Raw genomic sequence first — 23,860 nt, 5'->3', positions numbered from 1 at the left:
AAGTGCTTTTGAGAAGGGACAAAGAATCGAAAGGTGACAACAAACAGCTGAAAACGCATGGTTTTCTTGCTGGCCAGCCACATGGAATTCGCTGACGACTTTGACCCTCCTACTAGCATCGGGTCGACATGTCGCTCAAAGTGGGCGTGTCACATCTATGGTAATGATATATGTAAAGAATAATAAAGTTATAAGTAGTGTTGTGTAATATCACTTAAAAGCTGAGATCATTCTCTTTTTGATTATGCCAAAACCTAATTACTGAAGTAAGGGTCAGTGTGGCTTATTTTGCAATGCCTAACCGATATGAATTTTTTTTGGGCACATTCCAATATTTGGAAGAATAAGATCCAAATTACAAATTATTTGTCTAATTAATTAGAGAACAATACATATAATGACTAAAATAACTTTTATAGGTTTATAAATGATGCTAAATGAGCTAACTAGCAAACGCGTCAATTGATAATTGTTACCAATTTGATCTGAAGTTTCTTCTGTTCATACTTCGAGTCTGTGGATATTTGCTGATACAATAATGGTTTTATCTGTCATGATAGGATTTGAAATGGCAACAAGGAGGAGCAGGAGGAAGCCGCCGTTACAAGATGCGCAAAAGCATGCCGTCAAGGCACTGGACAAGACAGCAGAATTGGAAGTGCGAGCCAATAAGCCATCAAAAGGTTTTGTGTGCCTGTCTTACACATTTATTGTCCAAAATTCCAAGCAATCAAATGCAACTGCATTTCCTTGCTTGTGTAGGAAATGCTTCTCAACTGGTGGGTCACGGACAGATAGTCAAGATTTGCAGGGATTTCTCAGGGTACAATGCTACATTCACACGACATTTCATTGTTACAGACATCGATGTTAAGAATCCATTTTGCATTTACATTTGTCGTGTTCATTATCACTTTCTTAATAAGGTGATATGAAAGACACTTTGAACACGTACACGTATGTTTTCAATCTTAAATGAGTCTTAAATCACGACAGAGTCTTTTGGGGGGGGCACTTTAGTACTGATGTCATTTTTACATGCAAACCTATTATATAAGTGCCAATGTTAAGCTCGCCCGAGTGTCCCTTTTATTTTTTTTCCATGTTAATTCCAAGATTTTGCTCAAGTAAATATTGGTTACAAGCTTTATAAAAATTTGTAGTTGAAAAATATGATTAATCACGATTAATTATGGAAAATTTTGCAGTGAATTAGTTCAAGATTTTTAATCGTTGGACAGCACTACCTAATTGCAATCAATGGTCCATCTAGTCACTCCTGGTCAGAACCTCATCAAATTACCAGTCTTCCATCCTCCATTCTAGTGGTAGGGATGTCAAGCTATTATCTATATATCTTAGCTAGAAGCTATGATTCCACTGCTTTTGCTTATTTTTTTAATTTTTGCCGTGACACCCTTTCAGAACCATTATCGAGGTACTTTATGCAGGTTGTATCAAAACCTAAATTTTGGTATTGTGACAACACTACTTTATACATCAGTGAGAGTAAATGATGGAGTCAATAGCAAGTTCATGAGTTGATTATGAAAAATGAGCTTATCGGATAAGTTTTCACTCATTAATAAATTACATTTCTGATATGTCTGTCCAGGTCAAGGGGTGTTTGCCAAAGTGTGTTTCCGAAAAGGAGATTTTGTGGTGGAGTACAGAGGGGAGTTAATAAATGGCAAACAAGTGAAAAGGAGAAGGAGGACCTATCGCAAAGCATGTGCTGTCTTGATGTTTGAATTCTACTGGAAAGACAATACATGGTGGTAAGGTTTTGAGTGAATGTTACATTGGTGCACATTTTTGTTTTTTTGTTTGTTTTGGGGCCATTACTAATCAGAGTAATGGCTTGTTGAATGTGATCAAAACAATATGTTCTCTTCTTTATTTGTTTCTAGTATTGATGCCGCCGGAGAAGATGGCAGCCTTGGACGACTCGTCAATGCCGACCACGCGCATCCAAATTGCAAAATGAGGAGGGTGATGGCAGGAGGCAAACCGCACCTCTGTTTATTTGCTTTGAGGGACATTTAGCCGGGAGAAGAAATAACATATGACCATGCGGGAAAGACCAGCCACAGAAGAAACAGGTTTGGGACATGTCATGGTCAGTTGGAACTGACGCAGGATTAGAAATACGGGCATAAATGGAATGGATTTTTCGATTCTCTTGGTTTCTCAGTCCTCGGCTGCCTGAGGTCCTTTGCTGTTCTTCCTCGGGCGCTGTGGTTTCTTCAAAATCAAAATAGATTGGTATGATTTTCACAGATCATTTTACTCATTGTACTACTGGTCGGGGTTATACTGAAAGTTTTAAAGAGGAAGTCAACAGAAAAAAAATATTAGCAATAATATGTTCTATTTGCCTTAACGAGTCTAAACATTGCGTTTGTGGAACGTAAGTTAAGCAGCAAAATGCACCCGTATTTAGCCATCTCGGGGCGGCCATTTTGCCACCTGCTGTCGTCTGAAAATGACATCACAGTTGCTCAGCTAATGGCCGATCATGGCTCAGCCTCAGAAAGCAGATGAGCCGTGATTGGTTGTTACCTGAGCAACTGTGATGTCATTTTCATATGACAGAAGTGGCAAAATGGCCGCCTCCTGAGATGGCTGAAAACGGGTGGATTAACTCCAATATTCAAAGCAAAAAATGGCACAATGGAAGTGTTCTGAAAGATGAGAGGGCATTCCACAAAATGTATAAAAGGAGCTGGAATCAACTGCTCTCATCTTCATCACTCAGCACACCGAAGGAGTCCAAGTGGGATGCTCCTCAGTTGCTCCCCTTCACTCAAGACGCGCAGCGCAGACTCTACATTCTTATTTGGATGCTCGGTAACAACATCTTTTCGGCGAACTTTCCTCAAAGTCATCCTCCGCCACATACACGGAACTGACAAAGGTCCTTTTCACCAACGTCGTTTTGTTTAGCCGAGCAAGAGCTGAGGAAGTCTCCAAAATTCCACTCTCGGCCTATTTGTCTTGCAAGCTCTCGGACCTCAAGGACGATGTGAACGTCGCACTGTCCCTTCTGGAGAAGAGACTCTGTCAGCACTTTTGGAGAATTGAAATCACAGGAAAAGGGGACACCAAAGTCGCTATACTTTTGACCTCGGCAATGCGGCAGGCAATGGAGCTCCTTGTCAGAAAAAGGCAGGAATGCAAATAGCCCAGGAAGTCTGGCTTCCAAAAAATTCAGTCAACACATGGGAGTCTTGTCACAGGTCATAAATTTGGCTAATGCAGAGCTGAGTCAACTCGCAGACTTTCTGGGACTCCATATCAGCTTGCAACACAAGTTTTACCAACTTGCGCAGGGCACGCTCCAGCTGGCCAAAATTTGCAAAGTCCTAATGGCTCTGGAAAAGGGTCATCGATTCAAGGGCAAGTCCCTCGATGACATCGACATTGATCCTGAGGGTACACAATATTGAATTGTTTCAAGGAAACATACAATCTGCATATTTAGCCTGATTTGCTTTGGTGTCATTTTAGAATGCGATGCAATTTTCATTCTGGTCCTTTACAACCTTCCACAGAGAATGTGTGCGTGGTAGCCTGGATGGCTACCAGGACAGAGACCCAGAGGGACCATGTGACAGTGTGGCAGCCCACTACTCACTGTGTAAGGCCTGCTACAAACACAAGTTTTTTGTTTTTTTTGATGTAACTGTCAATGAATCTATGAAGCACATTTCTCCCCAGAATTATAGTCTTGAGATTTCTTCATACCGACAACAGCGGTGAGGTTCGTACCCGGGGCTTCATGTAGGACTTAAGTGACCTAACCCACCCTTCAGTTATACTATCTTGTCGAAAATAATATACAAAAATGAGGCTGATGCAGTCCAACATGAATAAAACATTAAAACACATAAACGATCTTCATATCATTAAACATCTCCAAACCTGTACTCTACTGTATAATAAGTCACAATCATTAGTTTAATATGAAATATTAACACATTTCACAAAAAGTAATTTAATATAAAAAAATCACATTATAAAGTACTCATCAGTGATGTTGAGGGAAGCGTGACTTTTGTCCTGCGCGATTGTCCGTACAACAACACGGAAGTGGAAACGGAGGGGCGCTTCACCATAACATTCAGCTCAATTATGTCGCGTTTATCTTTTAGTTACACTGTAACCCAACCGCGTAGCTTCCAGCTAACGAACCAAATACGATAATGAACGTTTCAAACAAGCTACATTTACGTTCGCCGTTGTAATGTTTTACGGGAGGCTAGCTGGCTAGCTGGCTAGCTAGCAGAGTGGCTAATGAACGAGAAACAGTACAAAATTAGTTGATTATTTTTAGGGTATAAAATGGTTCAAAGCATTTTCCGGACCGGGTTCCTGGTTCGGGCCATACACACTGTGTTGACCTGGGTCATAACGCTGATTCTGTTCGTGCACAACACCGGTAAGTAGTTTTTAATGTGGCTAAGTTACAGAGCAACATATATAACATAGTGGGTGTGAACATTTCAAATGTGATAACCAATTGCTATTTCGTGGCCTTGAAATAGGTGCAAAGTGTGCACAAAATACGTAGTTGAGAGTTTACCCTCCCTTTGTCAGTTTGGACGTTCGGGTAAACAAATGGAGTGCACCTTATTAGCAAGAAATTGCTCTAGATAAGGTGCGCTCGATTTGTAGAGCCAACCGCCCAAGAATGATACCAACGTTATTCATTTGTATTTTGGGCGCACATTGTACTTACTTCACAAATTAACTATCACCCCTCTCCAACATGTCATGTCTGGGACTACGTGTGAAATAGCTAATGTAAATATCTGAAGTGTGTGTGGTTGTGTTAAGATTTGCGTCAATGCGAGGAGCGCGGCGAGCTGACGGTTCCTGTGCTGTTCTTCCTGCTGGTGGTGCTGTCGGTGCTGTTGTACTTTGCGGTGTCTCTCATGGACCCGGGCTTCGTCCTCACGGACACTGTCAAGGTGACGTTATGGCGCCATAGTGTAACTTGTGACCACCCAAAACACTTCACAGATGTAGTTATAGAAGCGAATGACTCACAAAACTGTTCATATGAATGTGAATTTGCCAACCAGAATAGGTGGATTGATCCAAATATTGGTAGGAGTGGATGTAGTAGCCTGTAGTAGTGCTGATTTAGAGACGTGCGCAATTCATAATTTAAATAGATTATCTCCCGTTATTGCACTTTCTGGTCACGAAATTAACTCTTGTAGAAATAAAAATAAAAGATTCAAGTAGACTGTTCAGAGACTAAACTACGTGGACGTAATAATCAATGGAGGACAATTTGAAACAATTTATTTTCTTTCCAGGTAATGTACGAAAAATACCTAAATTAAATTTAAAAGTAAAAGTAGGTATAAACTGTATTTATTGTACTTCTTCTGTCGTACGTGTTTGACATTATTTTTTTCATGTAGCAATCAGGAACTACCCCCAAAATTTGCAAATCCTTTTAGGATTTTTTTCATAAATGTATCACTACTCAACAAGTGTAAAACATTTAAAACAATATTTTTCACGAGGAGAATGTGTTCAAAAAAATACAAAATTACTTCCCTTTAGTGCACTCATTTTCTTTGGAAAAAAATATGAATAAAGTTAATAGAAAGCTAGGTGCAGAACAATATTGGTATAATTTTTATTTTATTTTTTGGAATTGAAATGTTAAAATAACTTTATTTTACTTGCACGTGTCATTTGCAGCCTTCAGATCTGGAAACGGAGTCCATGATGCCGCAGTCTTCCACTTGCCGTTTGCGGCGTTGTGGCTTCTGCCTGCTGCAGGTAACGTACATCTCCACAAAGTGCAAGTTTTGGATATTTAAAACAGACGCTCAAAATGAATTTTGGGAAAATAATAAGATGCTCACATAATCTCACTTAGATTTTGTAGTACAGTGTTAAACCTCTTTGAGAAAAATGGCCAGAACTAAAGAAAACCATTTTATTTGTTGTCACATTTACGGACACTGAAGAAAGAACTACACTACACATAATGCCGTAGTGTAGATCTGGGGGTGCTGTTGATACAGCCATCTGTCATTATCTGAACACAAGGTCTCTTTAGCATGCATTAGCCTTGTGTAGTTTAACTTTTTTTATATATAATTCACTTGTAAAGAAAATTAAATTTTTCACAAGTTGTCTTAGAACAGCATATCTTGGCTTGGTCCTATGAAGTGTAGTATTTAAAAAAAAATATTTCTTCACTTTAAAAAAAAAAAAAGGTCTCAAGTCACCACTCGCCTTAGCGTAGCATATTTTTATCTTAGCCTCATGAAGATTATCATTTTTTAAAGTACTTCACTTAAAAAAAAAACTTGCTTGGCGTTTTGTTATCGTTATGACTCAATTTAGCGTAGCATAGCTTGGCAGGATCGTATGTACAGTAGCTTAGCAAATTTGATGTTTTTATGAACGTCATAGTTTGAAATGGTGTTTCACTTCCTGTGCATGTGCGTGTGTGTGTGTGTGTTGCAAGCAGCAGCCAATGAGAGCCAAGCACTGCCCGACGTGCTCTCGCTGCGTGCGTCGCTTCGACCACCACTGCCCGTGGATCGAGAACTGCGTGGGCGAGCGCAACCACCGCTGGTTTGTCCTCTACCTGATGGTGCAGTTGCTGACCCTGCTCTGGGCGCTACGGGTCGCTCTGTACGTCACTCGAACACACGCGCGCACACACACGCCACAAAAACAGACGCACTGAGCTAGGATTTGAAAGTGTTGGCAACAGTTTTCATTATCGATTTGAGCCCGCTCTCATGACTTATTTGCATCCCTACACCAATATATATGCTGAATTTGGATGATATAAGCACTGATGGCTAATGAGTGGTTTCTGATTAAGCAATCACAAAGTTTTGACACATTCAAGTGTGCAGTGTCTACAGAGGCACGTAAAGCTCAAGAGGTATTGGCTGCACTGTATGTAAGAAAAATGCTCATTTTCAATCCAAAAGACATATTTATGCACATTCTAGCCAAACAAACTTGCACTCGGTATAATTGTAAGTGTTACAATGTTCAAAGTTATTTTGAAAATATTGCATGTTATTAATTTACAGGAAATTTATTTTCAGACCACGTGCGCCACCCAGTGGACGTAAAGGGAGTTGCTGCGTCGCGCTCATTGTTTATTTTCAGTACACAAATAAATCAGATTAGTACATTTCTCATAGGTAGTGTGACGTTGACATTTGTTTATATCTATATCTAGAGTTATCTGAACTCGATTCCTTGAATGAGAAAAAAAGAGAGAAGTGTGATGAGTTAAGAGGTGATAAGAGAAATGTTGAAATTAATTATTTTGCTTGGTTGGTGGTTTTCATCAATTTAATGTGTTTTATTGTTGCTGCCCTGCGAAAAACACATATGTCCGATTTTGGACATTCTTTTCCTTTTCACGTTTAAACACGGAAACACCATTCACCACTCATGGAAAAATTTCATAAAAATGAAGAAAACATGGATTTTTCACAAGTGTTTTTCACAGGACAGCGGTGATATGTTGGATTTAAATGGAATTCAGAAAAGGTCACAAGTGAATGAGAAAATCTTGATGTTGCCGTTGAGACTGAAGAGACAGACAAGTGTAGTGGCAGAGGATGACAAAAACTGTTTTTAGCAGATACAGTATTGTGTGGCATACATTTATCGGTTTTTCCATTTGAGCTCAACTTTCAAAATATATTACTTCAAGAGCTCTGCTACGTTCATGCAGCAAACTTTGTGCACTGCCACTTTGAAATGATGTCCAATTTTTTTTTTTTTTTTTAATTAAGGGATGGAAAATTCCCCCCAAAAAAGTATCTGATTCATCGACGAATTGAAAAAATAATCAACAGATTAATTGATTATTAAAATACATCAGCCAGTGACGTACACCTGTTGTGGGTTGTTCCAGATCTGGCATTTCTTCGAGTGCCACTTGGGACTCGTGGTTCCGCGCCAACGGCTTCCTGTTGGCGGCGCTGTGCGTGGTGGGCGTGTTTTCGGCGGTGGTGTCAGTGTTGCTGGGCTGCCACATCTACCTGGTGGCCATCAACTGCACCACTTGGGAGTTTATGTCCCGCCACCGCATCGCATACCTGAGGGAGTGTGGCGACGACGACAGCCCCTTCGACCGCGGCGTCCTCTGCAACCTATGGGACTTCTTCTGTGTGTGCGGAGCCGTGGCCTGGGAGCAGGTCTACCACAGGAGCCCCCAGAATCCCGTCTGAGCGCCCTTAAGTCCAGATCCCAAAATTTAAGACTCAAAAGACTTTACGACTAGAGAGTCGCACTCGGACGTTTTCCCTGTCACTTTGACCAGATTTTTAAACTCGCCGCCAATTTTTGACTACCTGAGGCCAGCAGATCAATCGGATAGAAAGTAGATGGACCAAACAGGAAGTGGGTGAACTAGACAGGAAGTCGATCAGACCCGCTGGATGTAGAGTTAGTTCATCTTGTTACTAGGACCATGTTTTAAACCCAACACAGATTTTTGACTAACAGAAGCCAGAAATTCTATCAGACAGGAAGTAGACCGACCAAACAGGAAGTAGAGGAACCCGACAGGAAGTAGATCAACATGAGTTTGGAAACGCTTGAAGTAGATCACCCACCAACCCGACTAGAAGCACATGGGGCTCATGATCGTAAGTTAGCCTGCGTTCACCCGTCAAGCCGTCATCCAGCTCAACCCGTCCTCAAAATAAACCAAACAGGGATCGACTTCCCTGTTTGCGGGCGGAGAGTTGAGGAAGCAAGATCAAACTAGAAGAACCGGATCAACCAGTCAAGCTAATCAAAGAGGAAGTACGTTAACCAGACAGGAAGTAGATGAGCAAGACAGGAAGTCTTATTTTGTATTTATTGAGGATGAGACACATAAAAACAATGTGGTGTTTGCGTACATTCGTTTATTCATACGTATAGCATTATTAGCAGTTAATAACAGTCTGATTCCATCCCGTTTTTCCCCTTTTCTTTGGCGTACTGACACAATCATGAATAATGTTGACATTTGACAGATTTCAACATGTCTGCCGTGTACTGTGATGAATAAATGACTCGTTTGCAGCCTTGAACTACATGTATGGCTCTATTAGCATTTCTATGGCTTTATTAATGGCTATTTTTTTGAAGAACGCTACATCAGGCGCCATGCGCGGCAGTCACGCGACCACCTGTGCGGTCACGGCAGTGGGCAGAGCTCGTCACAGTAAAGCAGATCCGGAAGACGGAGACGGGAAGCGGCTCGGGGATCGCTCGGTCGCCGGCGAATAAGGGTCAGCCGTGCAGAGCGCAGAAGTCAAAGTCGGCGAAGGCCTCCTGCTGCTGGGCCGAGAGTCCGCCAGGCGTGGCGGGCGGAGACAGGACGGGCTGAAGGCGCGTGAAGTCGCTGTCGAAGTTGCTGACGTCCGCTGACGTCTTCAGCGACGGCAGGAAGGGCGGCGACACTTGCTTGGACAGGAGGGCGTCCCAGTCCACGTCCTGGAGGTCACATCGCGGTCCATCAAACGTGAGTCTATGACAGCACGTGTAGTGTGCATGCCAGGCAACTAGTTGGCGATGTCGCATTAGCGGGAACCTAAGACAACCAAGGCTGGCTTATGTTCCTCTGCTTGTGATGTCTGCTTTTATTTTGGTTCATTTGTATCATAAAGTGAAGGATTAAAAAGTATCGAAATGTTTTGCTTTTGCACGATTGTCATTGTAAATAGAGGGCTAACAACACCATGCTACCATAGCTTAGCATAATACCTGAAAGAATGTCTCCCCTTTCAACTCATTAGCATCTCTTTCCCCGCCGCCAAGCCTCTTCAGCGGGTTCTTTTTCAGCAGCTACAACACAACACAAACGCATTGATTATCACGTAAATATCGGATTTCGCTTTAATCATGTTTACCTTCTGGATTATTGCCACGGCGTCTGGTGGAAGCGACGGCGGATACGTCACATCGTCGTTGACGATACTGTCAAACACTTCCTCCTCATCTTCACCCAGAAATGGCGACTGGCAGAGAGACACCATGACAAAAAATAATAGCTAAAATAGCCTTGTTATCTTAGTTTAAGGCTAAACTCGCTAGTGCCACGGAGAGCGACATGATTTGTGACATGCCTAACGCTAGCACGTTTAGCGGCGATTTAGCAGCAATCTGATTGGTTACTTCATAAGAGCTTCTGGCCATGCTGTCGTATTTTTTGCAAGGCATATTGCCTTCTTGTATCACCAAAGTATAAGCATAGTATGACAATGAATTATGTAATAACTGTGTAATAAATGTGTAATTTTTTCCAAACTGCATACTAACCTAATAATAGAATTTAAGGATGATTTCAAGACAATCCGATTGCTTGCTTCGTAAATGCTATTAGTCAGTAATCTGACCTTCCTCTAATAATCTATCGTGCTCATTTATAACACAGCCGCACAATAAATATCTAATAACATTGTAATTACAGTGTAACACTTCATAAATGTGTAATAATGTCCAATAACATTTAATAACTGTAGTAACAGAGTAACAATAATAGTGCAATAAATATATATTATTAGTCAAACAACAGCGCAATAACTGTGCATGAACAGAATGAGAACAGCGAAATCTCTCAAAATTTGGTACCCCGAAAACTGACCTCGCCCACCAGCATCTCGTAGATGAGCACGCCCATCCCCCACCAGTCGACGGCCCTCGTGTAATCGTCATCCGTCAGAACTTCGGGTGCCAAGAACTCGGGCGTTCCGCAGAATGTGGACGTGCGATCCCCGTGACCAATCCCTGAAGAAGAAAAAAAAAGGAAAAAGAATATCAATTTCGACCAGAAAGGAGGATGAGGATGAAGCAAAGGCTCTGGCCACCTTCTTTACAAAGTCCAAAGTCAGTCATTTTGACAAAGCCATCAGCGTCCATCAGCAGGTTGTCCAGCTTCAGGTCTCTGCGTGCACAAGACGCACAACACAGTTAGTCGGGTGGCGCCAAAGACTGGTCGCTGCTGTCTTACCGGTAGATAATTTGGTTGACGTGCAGGAACTCCAATGCCAGCAGCACGCAAGCCGAGTAGAATCTGCAGGACAACGACAGAGGGGGCGAAGGCAAATAAGAGAGACCGTTACGACCAACTCCATGAAAGTAAATGTCAGCTGAAGTCAAATTAAAGTAAAACTAAACCAAGCAAAGTGAATTTAAAGTACAAGTCAACCAGAATCAAGTTACACTTAAGTACTGTAAGTCAAAGAAAGTAGAATAAAACTACACTAAAATAGGTTAACTAAGGGGAAGTTTAAACAAAAGTAAACGTCAACAAATGTAATGTAAAATTAAGTAGTCAAGCTACGCTAAAGTAGATGTCAACAAAAAGTACAAAAGTAAAACAAGAGTTAAGCGACACAAAAATAGGTCAACAAAATTAAGTCAACATAACAACGTCAAACCGAAAGAAATATCAACTGAAGTCAACAGAAATAAAACTAATGATACAAAAAGAAATGTAAAACTAAAGTTGAAAAAAGTAAAGTAAAAATAGTCAAACTCAAGTAAAACTACACACAAGCAAACATAAGCAAAAGAGTATTTTGAGAAAGTCAAGCACCGTAAAACTAAAGCGAGTCAACTGAACCTCAAAGTCAACACGTGACGTAACGCTCCAGTCAATGTCTGCAAAACTAAAACAAAGTCAGCAAAAGTACACTAGAACTACACTAAAGACAAAGTCAAGTAGAACCCAAGTCACACAAAAGTAAAAACGTTCAAACGCACTCGAGCGAAAGCCATTTGAAGTCAGTCAAAAATAGACTAAAGCAAAGTAAAAGTGGAGAAAAGTTCATCAAGCATGCAAATGTGTCCATTGTGGGACTAATAAAGTTATCGAAAGTAAAGTGAAACAAAAGTGGAGTGAAAGTCGACGAGAGTGCGAAGAAAAACGTGCACGTGGGCCCACCTGGTCTGCTGTGGCGTGAAGGCTCGGTTGTGGATGTGGATCATGAGGTCTCCCCCGGGCAGGAAGTCCAGGAGGAAGCAGACGTGTTCTCGGGTCTGGAAGCAGGCGTGCAGCTGCACCAGGAACGGATGCCGCCGCGTCCTGATCAGCTCCAGGATCCTCTTCTCGCTCATCAGGCTGCACAGGCGCAAGCGCAATGGGCGGCTCTCAAGCGTGTCGCCGCCGCCGCCGCCGCCTCGCCCTTGGCCCGCCCACTCACCTGTCCACCTCGTCGCGTGTTACCACGTCGCTCTTCTTCAAGGCCTTGACGGCGTACAGGCGGCCGGTGGCCTTCATCTCGGCCAGCAGCACCTGAAGGCAACGCAGTCACCACCACGCGACTACACGACAACAGCTACAAAGTTACGACTTCAGCGGTTGCGGCGACAACGGGCACAACTGCGACAGTTACGACAGCGACAAGGACAGTTGCAACTACGACAACATTTACAGTTACAACTGCAGCAGCTACATAGGCTGACAACCACAACAGTTGCAACTGTCAAAGCAACAGTTAGAACAACTAGAGATAGTTATACTACTACATAGATGGATAATCGATCGATCACTAGTTAGAACTACAACGGCTCTGACAACAAAAGTAACAACAAAAACTGTTTGAGGGAATCAACCCAAAGTCATTTTTTTCAAGAATATGTTCCCAGCAGGCCCACTAGTTGAAACAGTAAGCATTCTGATTAGTAATGCGTTTGTGGAATATGAGTTAAGCAGCAAAATGTACCCGTTTTTGTCCATCTCTGGGGGCGGCCATTTTGTCACTTCTGTCGACTGAAAATGACATCACAACTGCTCAGGGCTCAGGTAACAACCAATCAGCTTCAGAAAACAGATCAGTCCTGATTGGTCGTTACCCGAGCAGTTGTGATGTCATTTTCAGTCAACAGAAGTGACAAAATGGCCGCCCCCGGAGATGGATAAAAACAAGTGGATTAACTCTTATTCCACAAACGCAATATTAATCAGAATTCCGTGTTTCAACTAGTGGGCCTGCTGGGAACATATTCTTGAAAAAAATATGTTTGGCTTGACTTCTTCGTAAAGCAACAGTTGTTACTCCAACAGCTAGAACAAGAAATACAACAACAATAGTTATATCTTTCGCAGTTCCGACAACATAACAAGCGTGACGTAACTGACGACAGGATTTACAACCAAAACAGGTGCAACAACATTACAACAGTTTCATCAATACAATTTACAATAACATTCATTCATTCATTCATTATCCATACCGCTTATCCTCACAAGGGTCGCGGGCGTGCTGGAGCCTATCCCAGCTGTCTTTGGGCAGTAGGCGGGGGACACCCTGAATTGGTTGCCAGCCAATCGCAGGGCACACACAGACAAACATCCGCACTCACAATCACACCTAGGGGCAATTTAGACAGTCCAATCAACTTACCATGCATGTTTTTGGAATGTGGGAGGAAACCGGAGTACCCGGAGGAAACCCACGCAGGCACGGGGAGAACATGCAAACTCCATACAGGGAGGGCGGAGCCGGGATCGAACCCACGACCTCTGAACTGTGAGGCTGACCAGTCGACCACCGTGCGGCGCCACAATTTACAATAACACAATTACAAAAAAAAAAAAAAAAAAAAAAAACATTCACGATGACAACAATAACAACAAAATGCTTGCAAAAACAATGTTACAGCAACAAAAATAGTTCGGTCAAATAGTTTCCGGCGAGAGCAGTTCTAACGTTTACGCAGCAAATGTTTGACGATGACGACAACAGTTTCAACAAGTAGGACTGTTACGACAACACAAACTGGCGCACATCGAAATGGCGGTACTTTGTTGTTTTGCACACACACCCACACACATACACACTGGCAGTGAGATGGTGCTACCTTGCCAAAGTGACCTCTGCCAAGCACGGAAACATAGCGCAGATCCGACATGTGCAGCCTGAAACACAACAAGCAGAAGAGGTGTGCCCTTGTTTTCCTTATGTGACTTGGATGTCCCAATGTGTGTTTGTACGTCTTCGCTGGGTGGTTGTGTTATTTCCCATTTTTTAAGAGTTTTCGGGTGCGTTTCATGTGTGTGTGTGTATTTTCTTATTTTGTTCTGTGTACTTTGGTTTGTGTCTTCATGTTTTGTGTCTTGCGTGTTTTTTACTTTTGCGTTTGTGTGAGTGGTCTTCTTATGTGTCACTTCTCGTTTCTTTTGGTGTCATCTTGTATTTGTACCGATGTGCGTTTGTGGTTGTTCTGATCTGAAATGTGTGCGTGTTCTCATGCACGTTGTGTGTTGTAAGCGTGTACTTGAGAGGTGAGGCTGAGTGGTCTCGGCTTTCTTTTCTCCTGCTGAAGGACGACTGCACACACAAACACATTTTATTTTCACAATGGAACTGCCAATCAATGAAATAATGTCAAACGTTTATTTCAGTGATTTCAGTTACTGTGAATGTTTTTTATGTCAATGGTTTTCTGCGTTCCAGACATCCCATTAACGTGATTTTTGTTGTTGTGGAACTACTATTAGTGCAGCTTAGTTGAGGACCTTCTATGCCTCTTCTTCCTGCTCTTAATCACGCTGCAGCTCTTCCAGATGAGCTCAGTGCTGCCCGACATATTGTGGCACAACTTGGTACTACACTGAAGGCACGCAGATCGAAATTAAAACTAAAAACGTCTGCTTAAAAATTGGTGATGCAACCGGGTTTGGACGATCAACCACATTAAAGCGAGAGAACACCACGTTGTGTGTAAACGCCATCGTAAATCCAAAACACGCACACACACATTGACATTGCTCACCATCTGTTGTCGTTGAATTGTTTCTGAGGTTTTATCAACGCGTGAGGCATCGTCGTCATCCTGCGCCGCCTCCCGGTGGCTGGACGGCGCCTCACTGCACGTGTGCGGAGAGAAAGACGTCACACACGCTGACTTCCTGTGTGACATCATCACACATGTTGAGAGGAGGCCAGGGTGACCTTGACGGTGGCGGCGGCCTCGGTGGCGGAGACGCGCACGGCTGGGGGGCGGAGTCAGCGGTGAAGGAGGCGTAACCAGGAAGCACGCTCAGCATCAGGTGAGCCCACGTGGAAAAGTTCACGTTCAGCTGAGCCGCACGCAGGAAGTTTTTACCTACACGCACACACACACACACACGTACACACAGTAGCGGCATGCGTGTGCGTGTATGTGCGTGTGTGTGCGCGTGTGCTTGTGTGTTTACCTCTCTCTTTGGTGAAAATGCATTGTTGGCGTCGCAGTTTGTGCTGTCGCTCCACCACCGTGTCCACAAAGTCGAACTTTAAGCACAAATAATCATAAGCAACTTTTATGCACATTTGTGGCTTTAAAACAGAGAAAAAAAGACTTTAATACGTGTGAAAAGAGCAACAACATTTAAATTGTGTTTATAGCTTTCATAATGTCTTTTGTATCTTGCATCGCCTGTATTAAATTAAAGTCTGATAATACCGCAACATTGATGCTAGTTTCGTTCAACACTCTATGACGTTTCAAGTTGTGTGTTAGCATTAAGCTAGCTGACTTTCGTAGGACATAATGTGAATTGGTAATTGTCTTTGTTTTACGTTTTGTTTTACAGTAAACCTCGACTGATTTTGACAATAAAAAGCTTGAAGTAAGCACTTGACCAACTGCTTCTGGTTTGGAAGTTGGTTGCCGCCATTGACCGCTTGTCTTCTGATTGATTGGTCAGAGCAAAACTGTTAAAGTGGCAAAACACATGTAGCCATCTGCACACATGAATACAATTAATAATAAGACTCTCTGGTGAGTATGAAGTATTTGATTTCAAATGTTAATCTTCTTGGCATGTTGGTGTTTTGATGGATTCTATAATTGCAACGTCAGTGGTGGATTCAGTTGGGTACCTTTGTGGACAAAATACAAAAAGTTCCTGGAACTTTATCTGGACATGGAAAGTGGAGCTACCAAATTTGCCAGTTCCAGGTTCACTTTACCTGAGCATGGAGGCGGCCTGTGGGTTCCAAATGCCACACGTGTGAAGCGACGTGGCCGTTGTCTTGGTGTTCCTGGATCTGGTTCTGCCGGTCCAGGAGCTGGTCCAGGCGCAGGAAGCCGAGCGCGGACATTTTAGCGCCGTCACGCCAAAACACGTCAACCTCCAATTCGCGACACTGCACCGTCACATCAAGTTCAAATGTTAATGAATAAGCAATCATATGGAGCATATACCGTGGGTATGAAAAGTCTACACGCCCCTGCTCAAATGACAAGTCTTTTCATAAGTGAGATAATGCGGTTGCACAAGTTTGACGATGACGACAACTTATGTTAATGTTAAATGGAAGTCTGCACACACGCCACCATTGAAAGTACCTCTTATTGACCTCAAATAAAGTTCTGATGTAATAGTAGGCTTTTCCAGATTTTTGTCTTTACTTTTGCTACTCTGTTATGCAGTTAGTTACTTTAGTTACAGTTAAGAATTTATGAGAGTGCAGTTTTTGGGTTACATTCATAGTTAAAATTACACAGTCGCAGTTATCTGATTAATCCCAAATGAAGTTCAGCTGTTCTAGACGGGGAGTGTATAATGTTTATATCATCTGCATAAGTATAGTTGTAGTTTATTGATTAAAGTTACCTGATTAACCCCAAATAAAGTTAAGATGTTCTAGAAGGGGATTATAGAATTTTTATACCCTCTGCAGGGCTCCAGACGAGCCCCAAACAATGGCATTTTGCCTCTAAAATTTGAGACAGTGCAACAAAATTTTTCATCTACTTGTGATGAATACATTTTTCGTTTCAATGTCTTCACAAAAACAAATGACTGCAGTGTGTACTATGAAAAGGAACAAATAAAACAATAAGTACACTTACATATTTCGTCTTTTTTCCACATCATTTTTTTTTGTTTACATTTTTGTACAAAAATCTTTAAAGAGGTAGTCAACCCAAACATTTTCTTTACAAGAATATGTTCTGTGTCGAAATACGACATTCTGATTAATATTGCATTTGTGGAAAACAAATTAAGCAGTAAAAGCCACCCGTTTTTGGCCATCTCAGTTAACAACCAATCATTGCTCACCCTCAGAAAACAGGTGAGCCGTGAATGGTTGTTACCTGAGCAACTGTGATGTCATTTTCAGTCGACAGAAGTGCTTAACTTATATTCCACAAACACAATATTAATCAGAATGCCGTGTTTTGACTAGTGAAGGCGCATAGAACGTCTTATTGCAACTATTTTGAGGGGTTGACTTTCCCTTTAACTAAATGTATCGGTATATTATGAATACAAAATGCAAAAAGAAAAAAAATTAATCCATATGTGGTATAATTTTTGTGGTATATTATATAATATTTTCCTCTCTTTTACAAAATCTAAACAGTGTGACTGTCAAGAAGCAGCTTATGTGGACTCACCCGCTCCAGCGTGAGGCAGAAGGTTTCATCCCAAGTCAGCTGGCCCGGCGCCGCCCAGCGCGTCCTGCCCACCACTCTGCCGTCCAGCCTCAAGGTGGCGCTCATCTCTGCGAGTAGATCGTCACATTTATCGAGAGCAATAACTGTGCTGTGTCCACCCCAAAACTCATAATGTCGCAGGTTTGCATTGTTCCACAAAATGCCAGGCAGCACCGAGCTATACTAGAGGACATGCAGCATATTTAAGAGCAAGAAGGAGAGTCAGAGAAGGCCCCCAACAAAGCTCCAGCACTACCTGTGAGTATTGTTGTATGCCGTTTGTATGTGTTGCTGGCTGCCGTGTGTGTTTAAAGTAGCACTTGTTTGAAGGTTTCGAATGAGCGTAAAAGCTATGCTCATTTCCGTCAACCCGTCTATGGAGATTCACATTGTGTGTTAGCATTAGCCTAGCTGACTTTTGGAAGGCAAAATGATGTGTTATATATTACTATAAATGAGAAATTACAAGGAAATCTTACGAGAAAAGTCATAATTTTCTAAAGAAGAAGGTGTCTGAAAAAAGAATAGTCGTAACTTTAAGAAGTCATTTTTTCAGGGCTTAAGTTATGATGTTACAAGAATTAAGTCTTGTTTGGTTTTTCTTAAAAAAGTTGTCAAGTCAAAGTCAAAATAAAATGCATAAAACAGGTCTTATTTCAACGATTTCATTGCAGCCCTAAGACATGAATCGTCTCACCAGAAGTTGTGTCATCTGCAGGAGAAAACAAATCTTCACATCCGAGCAATCTGACCTCCAATTTCCCTGGAAAAACAAATGCAAAACAGGAAATTAGGACCAAATAAGATCCTGTTTGAAAACAGGATATTGACATATTTCAAAGTAAAAGCTTTGATCCTCTTCACGATAGCTAGTGTGGAGATATTAGACATGCTGTGCTTTTTTGTGGGATGCCAGAAACAAGGATTTGTCTCCTTATTACATCATCATCAGCAGGCGTCTGATTGGTCAGACAAACAGATTACACCAAGTCTGTTCATATTAAGTACATACAACAGCATCTTCTCATCATAGTGGATGTACTGTAGAAAATGTGTCAAATGTCAACAATAATTGATGCATACTTTATTAGATTAATTATTCTCTTATTTTTATTATATTTTCTAGCATGTTTTTCATAATTGTATCCATCCACTTTTATTTTATACTTTGTATGTCTTTTGTTCTTATTTTTTGACAGTTAAAATGTTTACTATTATACAAAATGTTGTATTGTTTTTATTTTACTATTATTTTTTTAATCTCTATCATATTTATATAATTATTATTTCATATTATTTATGTTGTTATCATTTTACTTTTTAAATTATTCTCTATTTTTAATTTTTGACACATTATTTTGTCATGATTTTCTATTTAATGCTATAATATGATTTCCCACCTGTTAGCGTGGCCGGTCGGCTTGGCAAGATGGCCGCCGAGCAAGGACCTGGGTCCGAGTGGGCCTCGGTCCGTGTGGGCGTGGCCCTCCTGTCATCCCTCAGACACGCCTCCACAGATGCCCGCAGGAGACGCAACCGCTGGGACGAATGGTTGCGCCTCATCTCAGCCTGACATCAGAAGACATCATCGGTGATGATGTCCCTACAGAACCACAACCGAGCACCTGAACCGTACCTCCGAGCGAGCCTCATGGTCCGGTGAGGACACGGCGTCCATTTGCGCTAGCACGTCCTCGGCCAGCCGCAGGGCATCGTGCTCTCGCTGCGTGTAGTGACGCAGCTCAGCCAGGCGAACATCTGCCTCTGACGTTCCTAAAGAAGGAGCCACAAAGTCATATTGCATTTGAACGCATCACAACTGCACTGAAAGTCATGTGGTTGATGACAACAGCATGAAAACATCACACTATGCACTGTTAGCCTATACTAGTATGCCAACAGGCTAGCAATACTAGTATGCCAACAGGCTAGCAATACTAACAAACTAGCATTCTAGCAGGCTAATATGATAATATGTTAGCATGTGAACAGGCTAGTATGCTAACAGGATGGCATGCTAACATGCTAGTATTCAACAGAGAATTTATTTACATTAAGATAGTATTCTATCATGCTAGTATGCTAACAGGATAGCCACATAATAGTCATATACCTTTCATACATAACTTTGCTACCTGCTAGCTAACAGGCTAGCATGCAAACATGCGAGTTTGCTAGCCTATTCCAGCATAGCCTAGCAAAGCATAGAATAGCATGGTTGGTATACATCTAATCCTTGTGAGGACAAGCGGTATAGATAATGGATGGATGGGGGCGTCACGGTGGACGACTGGTTAGCACGTCCGCCTCACAGTTCAGAGGTCGTGGGTTTGATCCCAGCTCCGACCTCCCTGTGTGGAGTTTGCATGTTCTCCTCGTGCCTGCGTGGGTTTTCTCCGGGAACTCCGGTTTCCTCCCACATTTCAAAAACATGCGTGGTAAGTTGAGTGGACACTCTAAATTGCTCTGAGGTGTGATTGTGAGTGCGGATGTTTGTCTGTGTGTGCCCTGCGATTGGCTTGCAACCAATTCAGGGTGTCGCCCGGCTACTGCCCGACGACAGCTGGGATAAGCTCCAGCACGCCCGCGACCCTCGTGAGGACAAGCGGTATAGATAATGGATGGATGGATGGATGGGTATTCCTCTACTGTACAGTCAAGCTTCTTTACAACATTCATAAAGGAGCTAGAACATATAATCGAATTATCCTACATTAGCATGTTAATCTACATTCTGTAGGATAGTCTAGGATGTATAGTTGAATCCTGCCTTGAACAATTGACAGCTAAGTTAGTGTAGACAAGTCTGGCATACTCTTGTCTAACCTAACAGCACGGTTTTGTACCTCAACTGCAGTGAAGCTTCTTATGGTTTATGACCATAAGAAGTATATTGTATAATATATACACTGGTTAGCCTGAGTTAGCATGCTAACAGTTTCTCTGCACATCGTGATGATGAATCAATGTAGAGAAAGTGAGTGAGTTCAGAGGTTAAGTGAAATACAAGCAAGGGAAACAAGCGACTTAACTCGTATTACTTGCTCTGAGAGTTAGCACATCAAAATTGTGGTGAGCCAGCCATTTGCATTCAGGGACAGGGGAAAGCTTTGGTGGAGTGCATTTGAAAAAAAAAAAATTAATTGTTTGTTTTCCGAAACATTAGCTTATATGCTACTTCCTGGTTCACGGAGTAAAGATGCCGATACATTATGTATCTCCGTGTGTTTGGGTCTATGCATATATATTATTATATATCTATATCTATATCTATATATATGTATAGCTACACACATATATATATATATATATATATATATATATATATATATATATATATATATATATATATATATATATATATATATATATATATATATATATGTGTGTGTGTGTATATATATACATATATGTATATATGCAGCATCTGTATATACATTCACATGCACTTTTTGTGACTCTTCCAGTCTTTCTCTCTGTTGCGACCTGCTGATGACACTCAAAGCTCAGTCTCCACTTCCCTCAGAGAGCTCTGGTGAGTTCATCTGTAAAGGTTTTTTTGCATTTTAGGTTCATCCTGAAATGTCATCCAATATCCCCAACATTTTACGAGTAATGTATGTATCATGCTGAGAGACATTTGTAATACAGTATAGTGGACCTTGGTGTGTAGTGATGTTTGCTTCTTGGTCGTCTTGGTCGCTTCCAGCCTGCGCCACTTTGATGATGTGCAGGCGGAGAAGCTTCATCTTGGAGCGGCTGTCCTGCAGCATCTGCTGAGCCGTGGAAAACATTGGTGCAATCCTGTGGACCAGCCAGGACACATGAAGAAATGTGTCTAATGAAGTCAGGTGTTGCCTTCAAGTACAATCTGAAACCATAAACTCTATTACCTCACCCATTGTTTCGTTCAATATGATCTGTCATTCAAGTCTTATGTTGCTCACAGCTATCATCTAACATTCTAGCAGGTCAAGGGGGTCTTTCAGGTACAGTCTAAAATTGTAAATGGCCTTACACAATGAACCTTTTACTTTTATTTGATCTAAATCAGGTCTTGTGTCACCAACAGGGACAGTCTGAAATCATTGTTTTTTTCACACAATAGTTGTTTAGTTATCTATCAAGTCTGGTGTTGCCTTTAGGGTGTAGGTTGGAAATCATAACTTTTCTCACACAACTAAATATCTAAATATCTATCAATCTAATCTGTCAACCTGTCTATCTAGATATCTATTGTGTTGCCCGCAGGGACAGTCTGAAATTATAGCTTTCCTCACAAAAAATAATGTTTCATTCCATTTTCATCCCGCAATCAAGTCTCGTGTTGCCATTAGGGACAGTCCCAAATCATGGTTGTCCTCACACCATAGTTGTTTAATTTGTTTTTTACCTATTGACCAATTCAGGCGTTCCATTCAGGGACAGTCTGAAATCTTAACTTTCCTCACCCAAAAATGGTTTAATTTCATCTCGCAATCTGGTCTTGTATCGCCATCGAGGACTGTCTGAATCCATGGTTTTGTCCATAAATAAACAATGACACACACACACGGACACAAAATGTAATAACAAGAAGATAGCGAATATAGATAACCTACCTCTTAGTGATGTTGTTCCTCCAGAAGGACTAAGAATGTGTCATCATCCTCCGAGAGAACAGTCCTGCCTCTCCACCTTCACTCTCCTTGAAAGCCTCCTCCTCCCCTTCCTCCTCCTCCTCTTCCTCCTCCATCCCGTCTGCCTCCTCGCGTCCCACCGCATCCGCTTCCTGCTGCATCGGACAACACTGCCAAAGCTAATCTGCTCTCCTTGAGGACGTGGAGAAGGAGGAGGAGGGCGGGATGGGAGTTCTGCAGAGTGCCAGCACTGATCGGTTGCTCTGGGCTCAGCCGGGGACGCATGTTCACATGCGGAAGGCTTGAAAAACACGGGACACATCATTAGGGACACCCTCTAATGGCAGAAAAACAACAAAAACATTATTTAAAGGAAAGTAATGTTTATTTTGGATTTACACTAACCAGAAATGTCAATGAAGCTCAGGAAAAAAAATGTTTGTAATGTGTTTTTTAGTAAGATATAATTGATGTGTGTGTAAGCAGTTTATTAAAACATACACTAATAGCTTGATTAAACAGCATTTAAGGAATTAAACAGTTTAAGCCTCATGATAATTTAATGGGCTCGTACCGCTCTTTGTAGTGTGTGCACATTGGCCCTCAGGGGGCAGTATAACAGACTACACAGTAGGATTGCACAATATTGCAAAAACATGCGATATGCGATATGGATGGGATATTTAACATGTACTGAAAGAAATTATATTTTTACTATCTAATAAAAGAAGTATATTTTTTCATGCGGCAAAATAAGCAAACTTGGTGTGTTCTTAACTAATTAATTGTGATTCTCCTAGATAATGTCCAACTATCGGGTGGCAATGCGCATTTATTCCATAAGAAAATGATTGTATGTCTTTGCGATATGCACATTGCATAGGCCATTATCGCAATATTGACACATGTGATTTACGTACAGCCTGAAGCCGTAGCTAACAATTGTATCTTCAGTATTACTGTAGTATGTTTTGTCACGTTTTGCTGTGTCTAATGACATCCATATTCAAAAAGTCAAGAGAGTATGTAGGCGTGTTGTTTTTGTAAAAAGGCATGAACAAAATGTCACCACTTGTGTCTCAAAAGGTAATTTTAGCTAGCTGATCTGGTGTTACCTTTGCTATATCGATTTATGCATTAATATCACATATTTTACCATATTTTTGTGCACCTAATTAAGTTTCTAAAGTCATGGTAGGAAGTGCGACATGTTTTGAAGTCACTACTTATGTCTTCAAAGCCTCTTTTAAGATGGCTGATCAAATGTTGCCTTCAAGGACACCCTGAAACCACAGGCACTTCTGAATCTGAACTGTATTATGGTTCATTTTTGCAACCGTTTAACGTAACTAACGACCTGTGTAAACGTGACGTGACGAGAGGAAGCGGGGCCGTGTCGCCGGCGGTCAGTGTGAAGTGCCTGACGAATGTAATGAACGTGGCCACTCAAACCGCAAAGCCTTGTCGCAATTATAGCCTTTACGCAGTCCGCGGCCGACAGGCGCCATTAAGAAGCTTAAATAGGCGGCAGGGATCAAGTCGATAAAAGACACATTTGACCCGCAAACGTTGACTTGACGTGGGGGACCAAAGCGTCCGAAACTTAAATAACACTTCAAACCGTCCTTTTGAGGTCTTAAATTGTTTCAACTTTTATTGTGATTGATTTTCATATTTGTTACCCAACGACGTCTTAGTGGGATTTGTCCGGGTCTAGGGATGCTCGGATGGAGCCCTATTTTGAGAGGCGGAGTTCGGCGGACTTCCTGGCTGGTGGGCAGGCGGCAGCAACGAGTGGAAGGCGG

General features: G+C 41.8%; 2 protein-coding genes across 10 annotated transcripts; one reads left to right on the top strand and one right to left on the bottom strand.

The window, feature by feature from the left end:
* The first annotated feature begins 5 nt into the window (after positions 1–5).
* LOC147147602 (palmitoyltransferase ZDHHC12-B-like) lies at positions 6–9,094 on the top strand. 7 transcript variants are annotated; one of them, XM_086030283.1, is made up of 11 exons: positions 6–160; positions 561–683; positions 1,616–1,778; positions 1,911–2,102; positions 2,195–2,265; positions 2,759–3,435; positions 3,555–4,441; positions 4,840–4,973; positions 5,722–5,802; positions 6,503–6,669; positions 7,922–9,094. In XM_086030283.1, the coding sequence occupies exons 7-11, from the start codon at positions 4,345–4,347 to the stop codon at positions 8,235–8,237; spliced, it is 795 nt and encodes a 264-aa protein (XP_085886409.1). In that variant the 5' UTR covers positions 6–160; positions 561–683; positions 1,616–1,778; positions 1,911–2,102; positions 2,195–2,265; positions 2,759–3,435; positions 3,555–4,344; the 3' UTR covers positions 8,238–9,094. The 7 variants fall into 7 exon arrangements, with proteins under 7 accessions (XP_085886409.1, XP_085886410.1, XP_085886412.1 ...); XM_086030284.1 differs by having other exon boundaries at positions 2,759–3,640; positions 3,721–4,441; XM_086030286.1 differs by adding an exon at positions 763–823 and having other exon boundaries at positions 2,759–4,441.
* On the bottom strand, positions 8,859–23,860 carry LOC147147601 (serine/threonine-protein kinase N2-like). Of its 3 annotated transcripts, none has more exons than XM_086030274.1 (21): positions 23,738–23,860; positions 22,038–22,356; positions 21,098–21,307; positions 19,073–19,209; positions 18,837–19,005; positions 18,134–18,199; positions 17,398–17,504; positions 15,963–16,139; positions 15,206–15,281; positions 14,961–15,114; positions 14,782–14,875; positions 14,284–14,336; positions 13,867–13,924; positions 12,207–12,298; positions 11,948–12,124; positions 11,012–11,074; positions 10,869–10,945; positions 10,646–10,788; positions 9,912–10,019; positions 9,766–9,846; positions 8,859–9,495 (listed from the first exon to the last, which is right to left on the bottom strand). In XM_086030274.1, exons 3-21 carry the CDS (start codon positions 21,228–21,230, stop codon positions 9,292–9,294), a joined length of 2,169 nt encoding a protein of 722 aa, XP_085886400.1. In that variant the 5' UTR covers positions 21,231–21,307; positions 22,038–22,356; positions 23,738–23,860; the 3' UTR covers positions 8,859–9,291. The 3 variants fall into 3 exon arrangements, with proteins under 3 accessions (XP_085886400.1, XP_085886399.1, XP_085886401.1); XM_086030273.1 differs by having other exon boundaries at positions 21,098–21,240; XM_086030275.1 differs by having other exon boundaries at positions 21,098–21,209.

This window comes from Filicampus tigris, chromosome 5 (assembly GCF_054856515.1).
Source record: "Filicampus tigris isolate MCC_2025a chromosome 5, RoL_Ftig_1.0, whole genome shotgun sequence".
NCBI classification, from domain to species: domain Eukaryota; kingdom Metazoa; phylum Chordata; class Actinopteri; order Syngnathiformes; family Syngnathidae; genus Filicampus; species Filicampus tigris.
This window is presented reverse-complemented; position numbering and strand designations above follow the sequence as displayed.